The sequence below is a fragment of the Xenopus tropicalis genome, chromosome 6 (genome assembly GCF_000004195.4).
Source record: "Xenopus tropicalis strain Nigerian chromosome 6, UCB_Xtro_10.0, whole genome shotgun sequence".
NCBI lineage: Eukaryota > Metazoa > Chordata > Amphibia > Anura > Pipidae > Xenopus > Xenopus tropicalis.
The window spans coordinates 21,746,240-21,763,162 of record NC_030682.2 but is presented as its reverse complement, the minus strand read 5'-3'; the positions used below and the strand labels follow the sequence as shown (position 1 = coordinate 21,763,162).

Here is a 16,923-nt window from a genome sequence, read left to right as displayed (position 1 = left end):
ATAGAACCTTATGGCACCTCCTTATTAAGCTGAGCTGGTAAAGAGAATTTGTCAACAGACAGATAAGTGTTGGCTAAAATGGTAGGGTGTATGGTAGGGTGTAATGGTAGGCAGCTTGCATCTAGATACCAAGGGGATGGAAAATCAGCATTAGAAAGGAATAGTTGGCAGAGGAGGAGACTGTATTGCATTGGGTTCAGCAGGTTATAGATATAAAGAAAAAGGTTATGGATTTTATTTTATGGTCACAATAATGGTAAACAGAATTTAGAGACACTGAAGACAAAACACGTATGTGGTTATTTTTGCCTAGGCTTGAGTAATTCAGCAAAGAAAAACAAATGTCACACCTTTAATGCACAGTTCAGACTCTAGATGGCGCTAAAGGGGAAACCCACTGACACCATCTACAGCCCATAAGGATTAGAACAAATACAGGCACACTAATAAGAAAAAAATGGCCACCGTACCTGACAATTAATTAAAAAATATATATGTATTTTCATTTTACTACTTAAAGGGATGTTTCAAGCTAACTTTTAGTGTGTTATAGTATACTGGTCTTCATTATTTATTTGTCTTTGAATTATTTGCTTTTTTCTTACACTGACCCCTGCAGCCAAAAAAACTAATGCTATGTGACACAACAATCTTATTGTTATTGTTACTTCTTTGAACTTTTTTTTTTTTTTTTTTGCTATTCAGACCCTCTCCTATTCATATAACAGTCTCTCATCCAAACCACTCCCTGGTTGCTAATGTAACTTGGACCCTAGCAACCATATAACTGCTGAAACTCCAAACTGGTGAGTTCCTGAACTGAAAATGAAATAACTACAAATAAAAAACAATGACCAATTGCAAATCGTCTCAGTATATTACTCTCTACATCATACCAGAATGTTTTAGAGCCTGCAATCTGTGTTTATAAGGAAATGGGACAGTAGTAGACAGAGAGAAGCAATACAACACAAGGCCACTAGAGGGCATGTAAGGCTCAGTATTGCTAGCAGGAGTACAATACAAACGGTTACGAATACACGTTAGGGATACTGCAGCATTAAACACAGAAGCATCTGGCTCCAGATGAAAGCTGGAATTTATAGAACCCAACAGCTGGAGGGTCGTGTGGTTAATATTCATGTAAAAGAAACCCATGTTGCACATCTGGCTCAGTTACTGATATTCCTCAGTGTCACGCTCACCTATTCCAGGTCTTGGTGCTGGGATTAATACTACCTCATATCAAGAAGTAACTCCGTCATATCCCTATTTCAGAGCTCACTGCCAAAACACAAAGGGATTTATTATATATGATCCAAACTCACATCTTCTGGCTCAAGAATGCCCCTTTACTTACTAAGCTGGCCACACACAGGCTGAGATTCCTGGCCAGCCTGGTCATTACAGACAGAATTAGCAGCCATTGTTCAGGGTGTGCAAGATACAGTATATTAAGATATATTATTCTTCACTTATATGCACAACTGTTTTAAAAACTGACTACAAAGCTGACGCTCATAGTTTCCCTTTAAGTTTAAAGGTATGCAGTGATGTCAGTAGCATCTGAGCTGCATGTGTTGCCACAGAGGGCTACAAGGTCACTTTCTGACCATGGCAACAGCTGCTTGTGGAGCCGAGTGTCTCTATGGAAGGGTATCGATGGGTCTAATTCCTACAGATTCCCGACAGCTGGGAAGAACTGCCATTCCCTAGCACACCTCTATAGTGAGTTATAGTAAGTCAGAGGGATATCCGGGCACTTCTTCAACTTGATGGCTGCCATCTCCTGAATATTTCACAGCCAGACATGGGGCCTGAAACAGAACATTTCCCCCAGCTAAAAGAGACTTTTCTCTATTCTTATTTCCCTGTAGCCCTCCAGCTCTGTGATGACCATTCTCTGCATTCTCTATTTCCCCTTCATTCCCAAGCTGCGCTGAGCAGACACATTCTGTAGGGACCACTTCCTTGCTGAGCTGGATACGCAGTCAGTTGGGTTTGGAAGGGAATGCCGCTGGTGGGCAGAGACAAACGCGGATACACAGGCCAGAGAGAGAGGGGCCCAATTCAAGGGCCCCAAGTATGAGGAGAAACAACAGCAAAGAAACAGATATGTCCAACCAGCAGGCCTCCAGCAGTTATTTATACTAAAACTCCCCCCACTAACAAAATCTTTCCTGGCCCAGGACAAAATGCCCTCATTAGCCCACATTAGCTGTGAGGGAGCTACAGGAGTTGCATGTTGCAGCCTAAAGCTGGCCATACACATAGCAATTCCAATCTTTCGTGCAACCATCGGACGCATGAAAGATCGTTCCCACCCTCCACTGACGTTTGGGGCTGAATCGTCAGATATGGAGGTAGAAACAATAGAAATTCTACCTCCTTCTGCCGTTTCAGCCCTGAACATAGATTTTGCTTGGGCACCCGATCAAAATCTTGGCTGATTGACGAGTTGATCCGCAGCCTTCTGAGATAACGGTTGCCTCTTCGAGCCGCCATACACGCACCGAATGTTGATAATATTGGTGCCTGTGTGGCCGGCTTTAGGCATTCAGTGAAGCCAATCTGGGATTTCTTAAGTCCCTTCTGATGGATCTACATAGGCATGGGGCCCAGAAGCAAATGACTGGATCAGCCCAATTTGGCCCTACAAAAACGACCATCTTTATTCATTTATGGCCACCTTGAAGGGCAGATATACCCCTCTATTAACATGAGCTCACTAACAACTTCCTGACATACATTTTTAAGCAGACATACCTGATCCCACAGATTGAAAATAAGCCATGATAGTTCAATGGGGCCAGCTCCCATCTACTCTCAGGCTCACAGTGTAATACAAATCATCTTCACCTTGCTCCATTTTTTAGTAATGGATTCTGGGACATAATATCCCTCTGCTTTACAGATATTCTCTGCATCCCCACTATGAAAAGCAGAGCAACAGCAGGTCCCGGAATCCATCATTTTACAATGAAACGAGATGAGGGAGGATGTTACATTACACTGTGAGCCAGGGGGTGGGTGCTGTCTACCTGTGCTCGTAGGGACAATCATCATCATATGGACTATTCCTTTGTGGAAGTTCAAATAACTTTTCAGAGCGCAGTATAATATAGGTAGTAGGCATGCACCAAATCCAAATTTAAATGAAGCAGTACAACAAGCAAATTCCTTCTGTTTTTAGAGGTGTAAAATTCAATGCCAAATATTTGTTCATGCTGAGCCCTTGCAGAACCACCTTAAAGGCTTCCATGCAAGGTGTGATTTGGCCCCTCCCTCCCATCAGCAGCTAATTGGCTCATGTATGGTGTCAATCCACAGCCTGGCCAACCTAAATTGAGGAGATATCTACTGGAAAGGCTAGACAATGAAGCTAGATGAGGACTGCATTGGCACAACATGTGGTCCTTCCCTGAGGGTTCCCCCCCCCCCATATGCCCACAGCATGATTCACTCATTGGCCAGGGATAAGCCTGATCTGGGGCAAAGATAGGCCTATATTTATAGGATTGAAATGAAGAAGAAAGTCACTGCTGGAGAGAATTTGCCATGTCAGACATAGAAAGGAACAGAATTACCCAACCATTTGACCTGAGCATAAGCGCTGAATTTAAAGGCAAGCTGCCAGGCAGCAGTGTAACAGAACTCTGTATTTAATTCCCCACTAGAAGAAGGCCACAGTAACCCTTGCGTTTATGAAGCACGCACACAGCAGCGTATAAATAGCCTGTAGAAGAATACAGATACGCTGCACGCAGCTGGGAATGACATGGAAGGAATTTCCACGCTGGCTCGAGCGGCCGGCTGCATCACTTACTTCAACCATCATTCTCTACATTGCCACAAAGTAACCGAAGAAAAGGACGGGCTAAAATATAATAAATAGCCTTGTTAAGGGATGAAATAAGCCACACAGGGAGGACCACCGGGAAAGTTTACAAGGCAGAACAGTGAGTGTTCAGACATCTTGCCAGGTTTTTTACAGTCTGTAATGATGGAGAACCAATTCAACGTCCAAATATAGAGAAAGCGCTGGGGACCTTTTGTCTGTTCGACTGCGTTCTGCAGATGCAGTTCTGGGGGAAATGTTCTACTCATGTGTCGGCTTCCAAGCCTTATTTCCTTGCAGGTACATGAATGCACAAAGCCAAGGCCGGAGCTGCTGAAATGTGACTCAAGCAATAAATTACGCAGACATCAATATTTTGATCAGCAGGAGTAGGTTTCCCCGTAATAAGATCCAGCACTCTAATAGTGAATGCGGCTCTGTTACTGAATTATGGATCACTCTGTGTGCAAGTGTAACCTTGCGTATCTGTGGAATTCCGATATACGGAGCTGGGTATAGACACAAAGCACTGTGGCGCGCTGGTCGCTAGACTGGGGGCAACGTTGCCCATATTACTGACCACACATTCAGAAAACAGCAGGTTGGGGAACTTTTTTAAAAAACAGATTTTAAAAAAGGAATAGAAATGTAGTAAAAATGTTTTACATTTTTTAAAAACCTTCTAGATTCAGCCCAGACGAATAGAGGTTGTTGAGTGAGGACTGCTTTAGGGTGGATGGGCCCCTCTCCCGACAGGTCGACACAGGCCCCTGTGGATATTCCATCACTGACCAAGCAAATGGTTCAGCCCAATTTGGGATACTAACGTAAAGACAAGTTATATATTACTGCTAGCAGTTCCTGTATCATGGATTAGAACATAACCACAGCAATGCATTAATGTTCTTAACTGCCAATGTGATTGAGCCCCAAAAGCTCCTTAACAGCTTGCTAGAGTAATTGCTCCAGTGCCCATCAGAAATGCTGTATCATTCCTGCCTGGGAGCAATTTTCCAATCAACTGCCACCGAAATCCATTGGATGACATATACACAGAGAAATCTATCACAAGCATGTCATGTTGGGCACCAATATCCCAGCGAGGCCAGCCACAGGGTGTGAAAGTGGCACAGACCTCCCTGCACACACATCATTTCAAAAGATTTATTGTTGGAAGAAAATTTACAAATAAACTCTATTTTTCATCCACTTATATCTTAAACCCCTAACTCAGAATGACTGAGGTGCAAAGGATGATGGGAGCTTGGAATGAAGTGCAGATAGAACACTGGGGCGAGTGGCCCAGGACTATTATATATTGTAATGTGAAAACTGCACTTACTAATAGCTGGGGGGCTATTAGGGATAAGTTACTAGGGATACATTATAAAAGCCCATATATTCTGCAACACTGTGTTTAAGCGGTCAGGCCAGCCTATGTACCCTAGCAGGCAACTTGCAGCCTGTACAATTGGTTGTACAAAAGAGGGAGCTGCCACACAGCCTGCCTCAGATCAGATAAATGAAAATATTTTCAGCAGCAGCATCAACATGCAGACCGGGGGTGCTGACAGCCACCAAACTCAGAAAATGATCTTTGCCAAGGCAAGCAATATAGACACCCATATATTAACCAAAAATAGAGAAATAATAATCAGTCCCTGCATTGAGCAGTCACAGCTGTGCAACATTCCATAGGCACTGTATTACTGGGCTGGTGTGTGCCATATGTAGCCGGCCTTAATGGGAATAGTGCCCCACCCTCATCATATGAACTATAGGAAACGAACACTACAGCTCCACATATCCAATAACTTACTGTGCAAGAGCAAGAACATCTCGGCCCTCTTCAAATGTCAGAGGGCTACAGGGGGGATAGATGCCTGGGGTTTCTGTTGTAAGCCACTATTTGTAAGTATGAGTTATACCCTCATATATTATTAAACACAAGATAAATTGCTACATTGTTTTAAGAGTCAGTGACAGAAATAAGGGATAAACAGAAATGGACTGACATTTATTCAATGAATAATGTGTAATAAAAGTTTTTTAAAATTACAATTTTCTTCTCCAGGCACCGAAACAGATTTTGGGTGGGGATTGCTTTTTATATAATGGGCTACACATACATACAGAAAGTAGGGATTTCTCATAGAGTAAACATATCAGTAATGCTTCATTCAATTGCAGGAGCTCCAAGGGGCACAAAATCACTCCCCTCATTCTCAAAGCACTTACAGCAGGGGTCTATATTGCACATGGGTAGGGGAGATGCCAATGTGCCGGACACAAGCAGAATTGTATTCATGTGGCAGCCCCAGGTCTCTGCACTTCATTATGGAGCAATATGTCCTGTGTCAAAGTGCAGGGAAGGTTGAAAATGTCCAAAAAATAACCCATAGCAGTTTGCACCCTGCCCTGCACTTGGTAAATAAACCATATTTTAAAGCAAAGGCACCATCCAGCCAAAGGAACATTCAGTCACTGGTGCAATTCTACATGTGCAGATTCATTTTTTCCCATGGAGGTTATCAGTATGGTATTTCCTAACAAGATGAAGATGAGTAGGGTGAAAAACTGCTTGCTGATGAGAAAACTAATGAAATAGCACTGCCATAACAATGACCTCACTGAGCATCATTTATAATTATAAAAAAATATATATTTGTGAGCAAGCTTTATTATATTGCAGGTTATTCTGTACTAAAGGAAATTGTTTAAAAGCTAAGATTTACAGTCACCCCGAGTATATTTTGCCTTTAAAATTCCCTGGGACACCGGTTGTGCAGAAGCCATGATCCCAGAATTCCTAGGCAACAATTGCAGCATTATTGCGCAGCAGCAGATATTGTGTAGGCACAGAAAGGCACGATTACACTCCCCACACAAGTGTGTAGTGTCGCAGCATGTATGAATAGTCAGTGAAAAGGGCTCCTCGTCTTCCCAGCGACATGCCGAGAGCTGCCTGACCAATCCTGCCATACAGGTCTTGCCGGATGCCACATGAAGCAAGATCTGCGCTCTGCTTGTTTGGAGTATGTCGGGGAACTTAATTGCATTAATCAATCTCCTTTGTGCATAGGAAATTGCCCAAAGACGGGCTTGAGTCACAACAATAGCGTTTCACTTTACTTGACAAGGTTCCTTCTCAGAAAAGAAGCTGGGAGCACTTAAATGGAGGGGGGTGGGACTGTGCCTGCAGCAGAGGGCAAAGCTAGGGGGACGTGCAGGAAATTATTCCAGAAGATTTAGGAACTGAGGATATTAGACTATCCTTCTGCTCTAAACCTATGGCTTTGGCGTGTTTTAGTTAGATCCAGAGCAGCTGCAATGGGAAGCCCCCGCCAAATGCATTGTTGGAAAGGACTGGGGAAAGCACTTGCACTTGAACTGTGACACATGCAAAGTATGGAGTTTCACAGGCAAGAATTACAAAACATTTGGTGGGGGGGGGGGGGGAGGTGCTGTTTAGTAAAGCCATCAGCTTTAAGGCATGTACAGAGGTTAGTTCTGCCCTGAGGTTGCTTCCAGGCATGCCAAAAGTGCACTGACATTTAGGGCATATATAAAATGATGATTGGAATGCAGGTACCTATCTCAGAAACTGGTAAATGGGGCTTGTACTATTTGTGTGTGCCTGTTCCCTTACTGAAACTGTTGCCACATAGTAGTCACTATATAAGGTATACACCCCCACTAGATGGCTGCCTCCCCTGTTGCCACATAGTAGTCACTATATAAGGTAAACACCCCCACTAGATGGCTGCCTCCCCTGTTGCCACATAGTAGTCACTATATAAGGTAAACACCCCCACTAGATGGCTGCCTCCCCTGTTGCCACATAGTAGTCACTATATAAGGTAAACACCCCCACTAGATGGCTGCCTCCCCTGTTGCCACATAATAGTCACTATATAAGGTAAACACCTCCACTAGATGGCTGACTCCCCTGTAAGCTGACCAGACAATGCCCAGGGCTGAGTGAACCAACCTGCTGAAGTGGGCACAGCTTCATTTTGTCACTGACAGAGCAGAGCGGTCACACAGACTAGGGCACTGCCCAAACCCACAATAAGGCCTGCCACACCAAAGCCAAACAGTGCAGCACTAGGATGTGCCTCCATCCTCCACTCTATTTGGCAGCCCGTGTTTGTTATTTATTGTGAGGTGTGTGCCACTTGCTGCTGCAGTATTATATATACACACACATAACAATGACAGTAACCCACACCAACCCGGAACCAGTTGTGTCTCACTGGTAAGATGCTGGTGGATCTGGATCAATTGTATTGACCAGCCAGGGGCCAGCAGAGGCAAGCTTCTGAATGTCCGACTGGCTAGACATGAGCAGTGCTGGCTTAAGTGCTTGTGTGGCAGCCTTGTTCTGCTAGAGAAACAGCTGGTCACATCACATAGGTCCCAGCCTAAAGTAATACACAGGACTCTACAACAGCAATACAGCACATTTCAACTTATTGCTTGCAGTATCTATAGGAATGTTTGTGAGCATAATATGCTATGGCCCAAAGCTGGCCCATGCATTATAAGATCAGCTCATTTGGCAAGGCTCCTAATAGAGTGGATCTTTTCTTGATATGCCCACCTAAGGTGGACAATATCAGGTTTAAAAATCGAATTGCAACAATGGGTTTATGGGCTGGCAGGATCAAGGACCTCATTGATGAGCTAATGCAGCCCTTGACCCAACATGAAAATCAAGCCTTCTGTATTGACATCTGCCCGACTGTTGGCCACATAGCAGTTGGCCCCATACATGGGCAGATAAGATGCCGAATCACCAGCTCAGATCCGCCTTTGTATGGCCACCTTACTATTTACCAAAGATATAAAGAAAGCAGCTACTCATTGTTTGGAACTGCTGCACTGTTTAATCTCATGGACACCTTGAACTGCAGGAAAGCCACTTGGTGTTCCTTATGTGAATCAGTGCAAATGACAAACATTGTTTGGGAGCTGCAGTTTAACACAACGTGGAGGAGCCCAAGTTGCCATTGTGTTTTTTGTAATATCTGTACTTACTGTTTAGAAAAAGGGAAAGGCCTCATGTTCTATTGCAACTCAATGACATAGCAGATGATAAAGCGATGTTGGTTAAAACCAGCACTTCAGTTCCACTTAAGAGCAGGAATAAACATAGATACAGTCACTTACAATAAAGTCATTACCTAAGAGCTATACCCATCTCTGATATAGACAGAAGATGCCATATATTTTGTATCCCTCTGGTGCATTGGATAATATGAAAAAAAGAGGCTGAGCACCCAATTGAGTGAGTGCACATAACGAGGGGTTTAAATCCCAATCATCACAAGTTATTATTGGTGTGTAAATAAGCATATCTCTGTGTTGCTGAAAGTTTATATAGCAGGCTGATATGCTATAGCAAGTATTTCTGTGCCTTATATGTAACATTCCAGCACCCAGCCTTGTGCATATACAGAGGCACACAGCTCATTGGAAACCTGACTCAGCCAAACTGTACATTTCTTGTTTAGCATTTGGACCTGTTTCACCATGTTTCATATAATATAAAAAAAAACACACAGGAGAACAAACTGGGTCAGGCGAATGATTCATCTATCAGCAGCAGTTCCCATGGCTGAATTCTGACTTGTGCCAACACCTACTCCGACAACAACTGCACATTCCAGCCCATAAACCAACCACTCAATCACATGACCTCTCAGAACATCAGGATTTGTAACACTGCCACATGCACATTATACAACTGCTGCTTAAAGGGGAACGGCCATTATGCGAAAAATACGTAAAACTGGACTGGTTATAAAATCCAGCTTTTTTTTTTTTACAGCTTGTTTATGTATTTAGCAATTTATCAGACACTTAACCTACCTTTCCTACCTTAATTGCAACACAGACTTTGAGTCATTGACAGATTTTACCTCATCTAATTGGTTAAAGGAGGCCATACAAGGGCAGATTTCGGGTACTTAAGACTGATTTGGCAGCTTATCTGCTCCTGTATGGGGCCCTCCGACAGGCCTCCCCGAGTGTTATGTTGGTTGGATAGGCTTGATTTTTTGTTGGATCAGGGGCCGCATTGGCTCATTGATGCGGTCCTCGCTCTGACTTTTCCTATCCCCTTCATTGCAATGCGATTATTTGGCCCTTTTTTTTTGGAGTTAGGAAAGGGAGCCCGAAAATATGTATTAGCGCTACCTGTCAATCAAAGTCTGACTCCAGCTTCTGCATGGAGAGACAATAAAGGCAGACAGGCTGCTAAGGAAGAAAAGGGATAACATTTTAATTAATTATATTTAGAAACGGTCTTGTTTTCCATGTTTTATTTTTGAAAAAGTTCCCTTAAACGGTCTGTGTAGCAACCATTCATGGCAATGAAAACCAACTCAAGGAAATGGCGTGCTCCACCACAGGCACAAACTGCATAGAAAGGAAAGAAATGCCACTTACCCTGTCTTTGTCATCAGCCACATCACATAGAATATCATCAAGGTCCAAAATGCCCCCATCGCCATGCTCCAAACGATGAACTTGTATCCAATAGCCAGGATCCTGAGAAGGAAAAAGAGGAAAGGGTTAGAGGTTGTTTGAGCCAATCTCCATGGTATACGGTGTGTTAACATTAATGCTGATGCAATCCCTGAACCTGTTTATTATTTCTTATTATGGTTCTATCTAAGCTATGCCTAGTGACAGATTGTGAGCAGGTGTGTTATTATACCTGTGGCCCTAAATACATAAGGTCCAACATTCCCAGAGGCAGGCATTAGCAAATAGAATCCATTCCCAACAGATAAACCAGGTTTATTGGGCTGAGGCACTGGAAGATTAACAAGAGGGTGACAGATGAACTGAACCAAAGACTGTGGCAACTGCTTACAAACTTTAAAAAGAAATATGAATGCCCAAATGCATCCTTTGCCCAAATAAGAGCAAGTAAAACGTAAAATCTTGTCTTCATTTGCCTTCAAACATGATTTTGTGGGTACAGACCCATAGGCGAAACTGAAATCAGTTAACAGTGTTGTCTTGTGGGTGTACAAAAAGGTACACACCTCCCTTCGCCACACATGAAGCAAGATGGAAATCAATGTGTGTAAGGGCCCCATATTCGTTTAAGCTAAAAACAACAACATGGGAAATACGGAAATAAGGAATACGGTCATGGGAGAACAAAACGCATCAGTTAATAGAGTTTCTCCAGCAGAATCCTGCATTTCAAAAACACAGATTTTTTTTTTATATTTAATTTTGAAATGTCACATGGGGCTAGCCATATTCTTCATTTCCCAGGGTGCAACAGCCATGTGACCTGTGCTCTGATAAACTTCAGTCACACTTTACTGCTGCAGTGAAAGTTGAAATGATATGCCCAACCCCACCCCCCAGCAGCCAATCAGCATAACAATGGGAAGGGAGCAAGACAGCAGCTCCCAGTAGGCATCAGAACAGCACTCAATAGTAATAAATCCAAGTCCGGCTTGGGACTCCTCCACTTACATGGGAGTAAGAGAAATAATAGGGTTAACTGAAAGCAGTTCTAATGTGTAGCGCTCGGGCACAATGCACTGAGATGGCACCTACACAACAATATTACAACTAAAAAAATACACTTGTTGGTTCAAGAATAACATTTTAAATGGTAGAGTGAATTATTTGCTAAGTAAGCAGTGTAATTTAGAAATAAAAAGTACCCCATAAAAATCATGACAGAATCACTTTTAGTTGGAAAACGAAATTTCTGCCTTTCCTCAAAGTACTGAATACAAGGTATTGGCTTACACATTCCCAGCTTTTCCCATTTTTAAGTTCAGCCGTCAGAGCAAATGAAATCTGAAGGGCCAGGCAGTGCCTATTTACTTTAGGCCCAGGCAATACAGATGCCAAGCCAGAGAGAATACACAGAAAGGCACAGAACACCTGGAAAAACAATTTGCTCAGAAACCTCACTTTTATTGCACATTGTTGAACCTCGTTGAACATATAATTTACTGTCCCAGAGCCCGGCGTACAGAGTTTCCTTCATGTGCTTTACAAATGCGTGCATTAACAAGACCAGACAAGCAGGGCCCACAAAAACCATAATAAGCCAGAGAAGAAAGGAAAGAAAAAAGAAAACCAATGAAAGCAAACCTCTAGGGTGCAAGGCTGAAGTTAACAAAATAGGGAATTCCAAAAGGAGTCAATAAAAATCAGAGAAGCCCAATCGGCAACCCTGCAGCCCAATCTTTCCTTCATAATCGTAAGCATTGAGGGGAGGACACAAAACGAAACCCTACAGATGTATATAGAGTTAAATGCCATCTTTTGTTTACTGCAGCGGCCTAATAGTTCAGCAATGATCCAGGCTTTCAAAGTTGTGCACAGGAGTTCCCCATCTTGTATTATGTTAGGAGTGTCACCGACACTACACATGCTCAGCGGGCTCTGGGCAGATGTTGAGGAGCTAAGCTTAGGGGTGGCCACAAAGCAGCACAGAGTATGTGGGGTGAATCAGCAAAAAGGAAAATGGTAGGCTGCTAGGGGCATCATTGGATACAGATCTTAACGAAAAGCTATGGATACTTTGGGCTAATACAAAGCCCCAAAACATTATGTGAGGCATCACCATACTCTACTTCATTTGATTTAGTTCTGCTTTAAGGTGGCAACACTACAAGGTTTGAAACCCCTGGGGATACCCTGACCCCATCTTTCTAGTATCCGATAATGATTGGAATCACTATTAATCTGTTGGACCTGGGAGGAGAAGATAAAAGGTGAATTCCATTATGCACTGCAGCCCAGATTGGCAAAGGACAACTGCACTTAAACACAGGCCACAGAATGGACATCAGCACTTTCCATATAGAAGCCTGGGGGCTGAATGTTTAATCTTCTGTTTTACTCCCAAGTATACGTTGTAGTTATATATAGCATATCGTATATGTATGAAATACACAGAAGTGCTGAGAGGACACTAGCCATTGCAAGATAGTTAGACCCCTCTCCCCCACCCCACAGGGTATAATCCTTAGTTGCTAAGACTGGGGAGCGGTGACCTTTTTATTTTTTTGGAAACACTGTTGACTTCCTATTTTCGAGCCCCCGGGGGAGAGTGCCTTGGCAGATGAGTGAAATAGCTTTCCATTGTAGGAATCCCTGCCAAAGAGCAAACACACTTCTATTCATAAAGATAGAAAACAGACTTTCTGTTGCATCACATACATGGAATAGGGCAGGGAAGTCTATGCCTATATCACCAAGGCACCATGCAGAAATGGGGAGTTTCGCTCTGATGTAACATGACAAATACATCTTTCATTGACAAGAAACTAATTCCTTGTTGCACAGTGTGCCAGGCTGGGGAGCACAGGAATGGTGCCATAGTATAGTAAGGGATTCATTCCATGCTCCTTTGTATTGTAAGGAACCATGGCAATATTACTATTTATTAGTATTTTAACCAACTATTTGTCAGGTCATTGACAGGTGAAATTGGTTCCACAGGGATCCCACCAGTCTCTATCAGGTATTATGTGGTACTGGACTTGGGGTACTGCTCCATTACTCCACAGTTTAGTGTCACAAACCTTTTCCTTTTAGATTGCAAGCTATTTTGGGAAGGGCCCGCTTTACCGCTTGTATTGTTTTTTGGTTGCTTTGTAGGCAATTCTGTATGTATATAAATCCATTTATTGTACAGCACTGCGGAATACGCTGGGGCACCCTGGAGGATTCCCACTGGAGAAGTCCATCTGCATAACAAAGTAAACCCTGTGCCACCAGGAGCTGTCAAAGAGGATTTAAAAGCTTTTTATTCACTGCATATCTGCATTTATAGACAGCATAAATACACTCTTTATTATGAGCAATTTATCAGGGGCATATAAATGCAGATCCTATTCCAAACAACTTTTCAATTGGTCTTCATTGTTTATTTTGTATTTCTTTAATAACATTTTGCCTCTTTCCAGCTGTCTGGTTGATGGGCTTCTGTATTCAATTAATTTTTATTTCTTATCTTCTGTTTTCAGGTTATCAATTCATCTCCCATTTTAATTCCAAAGGTGATTTATCTCCAAGCAACCACCTAACAGTTTAAATTCCAAGCCTTAGGAACTGCAGTACAAAAAAATTTAAATAGCTCTTTTTTCTGCCATCTACACCATTCTAAAGGTTCATTTTAAGGTGAACAAATTCTTTAAGAGACTGTACAGAATTTAGATTGTAAGCTCTATGGGCAGGGACCTCTTGAGGGATCCTCTTGTCTCTTTGATTCTTAACTTATTGCAACTGTACCTTGTATTTATTATCGTACTTTACTGTATTTATCTATTTTAATAACCCCCTGTTGCATTAATGTATTCTACTGTACAACGCTGCGAACCTAAGTAGCGCTTTATAAATTTATACATACAGAAGTAACTGTATATACAAGGTATGGGATCCCTTATCCAGAAAGTTCTGAATTACGGCAAGGCCATTTCCCATAGACTCCATTATAAACAAATAATTCTAATTTTTGAAACTTATTCCCTTTTCTCTGTAATAATAAAACAGTACCTGTACTTGATCCCAACTAAGATATAATTACCCCTTATTGGGGGCAGAACAGCCCTATTGGGTTTATTTAATGGTTAAATGATTCCCTTTTCTCTGTAATAATAAAACAGTACCTGTACTTGATCCCAACTAAGATATAATTACCCCTTATTGGGGGCAGAACAGTCCTATTGGGTTTATTCAATATTTAAATGATTTTTAGCACACTTACGGTATGGAGATCCGAATTACGGAAAGATCCCTTATCTGGAAAACCTCAGGTCCCAAGCATTCTGGATAGCAAGTCCCATACCTGTACTGCCCATTACAAATTCTGACATAAAAAAGGGTATATTACAGAAAGACAGTAGATGCTAAGCAGACACAGACACTAAAGGCAAGCTGAATGAGAAGCCCACTGGCTACTGTACATTTTAGCTCAAAGCTGGAGAGCCTCAAGCCAGATTTCCTAGTCAGCAGTAAAACAATAGCCCAATTATTAAAGGAAATGAGAATAATAACTATTTGGCAGCTGTGTTATATCTATAGATGACACAGGGGAGCTCTTAGAAAGAATATGCAGTTTTATTATCTGGATAAGAATGACAGAGAAGCCTACAAATATCCCAAATATTTCCCAAGAACAAATGGCTGGGGAACAAAGCAGGCTTCTACCGCTAAACGTTCTGCCCCAATCAATCATAGAGAAGCATTCGCTGAAAGGGGTTCCCATCACTATTCAAGTGTAAATCAATGCTCCACAGCTCTGCCAAGCCTGGTAATTCACCCTTCTCACAGGCATCATCCTCAGGTCCACGGATGCTTAATCCCTTAATCTGCCCATGTGTCATGGCATTTCTGAAGGATAACTGGCACGTCCCTTTACAATCCCATTTTGTAAAGCGTCATTATCTCTCTGGCACTTGGATGGATTGAAAGGATAAAGCTGTATCGGTCAGTTTAGACTTTATGTCTACTGTCATACATTAAATCTTAATGCTATTAGAAATGTATATATATATATATATATATATATATATATATATATATATTTATATGTGAGAGTGTAAAGAATCTGAAAGCTGCTTTCCCTTAAAGCTGGGTGCAAAGAACCAAAAGGCATATTACATGCAATCAAGGTGGTCAGTACTTCAATATCCGTGTTTCTTAACATTTTTTTTTTTTTTAACATAAATTTCACCAATGTTTCAGTTCCTGCTTGGGGCCACTAATTTATATATAAAGTCCACAGGTATAGCGGTCTTGACAAAGGCCCAAGATGGGGGCCGAAACGTTGACCTATTTCTCCATGTATTAAGTTTTATATATTTCAATAAAAGCTAATTTTTAAAGGATTCCCAGTGTGCACCGCTATACCTGTGGACTTTATTGAAATTGCTTGAATCGGTAGCACCTGGGTCAATTAGCCATTTGCTAAGGAGTGCTGAACCCTCGTGGTTTGTATATATTATCTATATATTATATATATATATATATATATATATATTATATATATATATATATATATATATATATTATATATATATATTATATATATATATATATAGCTAAAAAGGGAAAGTTGCACTACTACATATACAAAATACATATAGACAACAACAAGAAATCCTCTGCACTCCCCCATTTTCAATATATATATATATATATATATATATATATACTGCAGAAAAGATACTCCGCACTCACAGGACTTATGAAAAATAAAGAAATAATTTATTGGTCAAACAACTAACGTTTCGGCTGGCGCAGCAGCCTTTCTCAAAGTGACTCAGTGTCAAACAGATCCCCTAGTTAAACCCAAAAAAATGGCGCCAAAAAACCAGTATGACATCAATAAGTGCCATCTATCTTTACCTTTAATTCTGCACCCAGGCACCATAAATCCTGCTGATACGTGAGTGCCTGATCCATTTGGACTTATATATATATATATATATAGGATATTAACACAGTCTGTGCATTAAGCTACCAAGAAATACCCTCCTCTTTAAGCAAAACAGGGCAACTACGTTACAGTCTCTCCCGGGCCAGTCCTACACTCACTTATGCAATTTATTAAGAATTCTACTGCTTCAATATACATTTACAAAGGGACTAAGTTTCACCTGAAACTTACTTGCTTGCTTGCTTTCAAGGTGTATATATATATATATATTTACCTTTAAATTAACATATAGTATGATTTTTCAGCAGCTGCCAAGTCTAGAATTGCAACAGCTGTCTGGTTGCTAGTATATAATTACCCCTATCAACCAGGCAGTCATTAAGTTAGAGACTGCATGTTAAACAGGAGAGGGTACAAATAGTAAGATAAGTAATGATAAGTGATAATTAATATAAAATTGCAGTCTTACAGAGCAACAGTTTGTTGGCTGCTGGGGTCAGTGACCCCCATTTGAGAGTTGGAAGCAAATAATTAAACTATTTGAAGACTAATTTAAAGTTGTTTAGAACAGGCCATTTAATAACACTGTTAATATAAAAGTGAACAACCCCTCTAAACATAATTACACTAAGAGAATACATTTTTCTCTCTT

At 41.5% G+C, this 16,923-nt stretch overlaps 1 protein-coding gene across 9 annotated transcripts in view; it reads right to left on the bottom strand.

Annotated features, from left to right (window-relative positions):
- pard3 (par-3 family cell polarity regulator) overlaps positions 1-16,923 on the bottom strand; it is a 347,219-nt gene that overhangs the window by 294,532 nt on the left and 35,764 nt on the right. For all 9 annotated transcript variants that reach the window (XM_004915463.4, XM_004915468.4, XM_012965666.3 and 6 more), the window contains exon 2: positions 10,292-10,393. In XM_004915463.4, the coding sequence (XP_004915520.1) occupies positions 10,292-10,393 (102 nt within the window). The remainder of the gene's footprint in view (positions 1-10,291; positions 10,394-16,923) is intronic.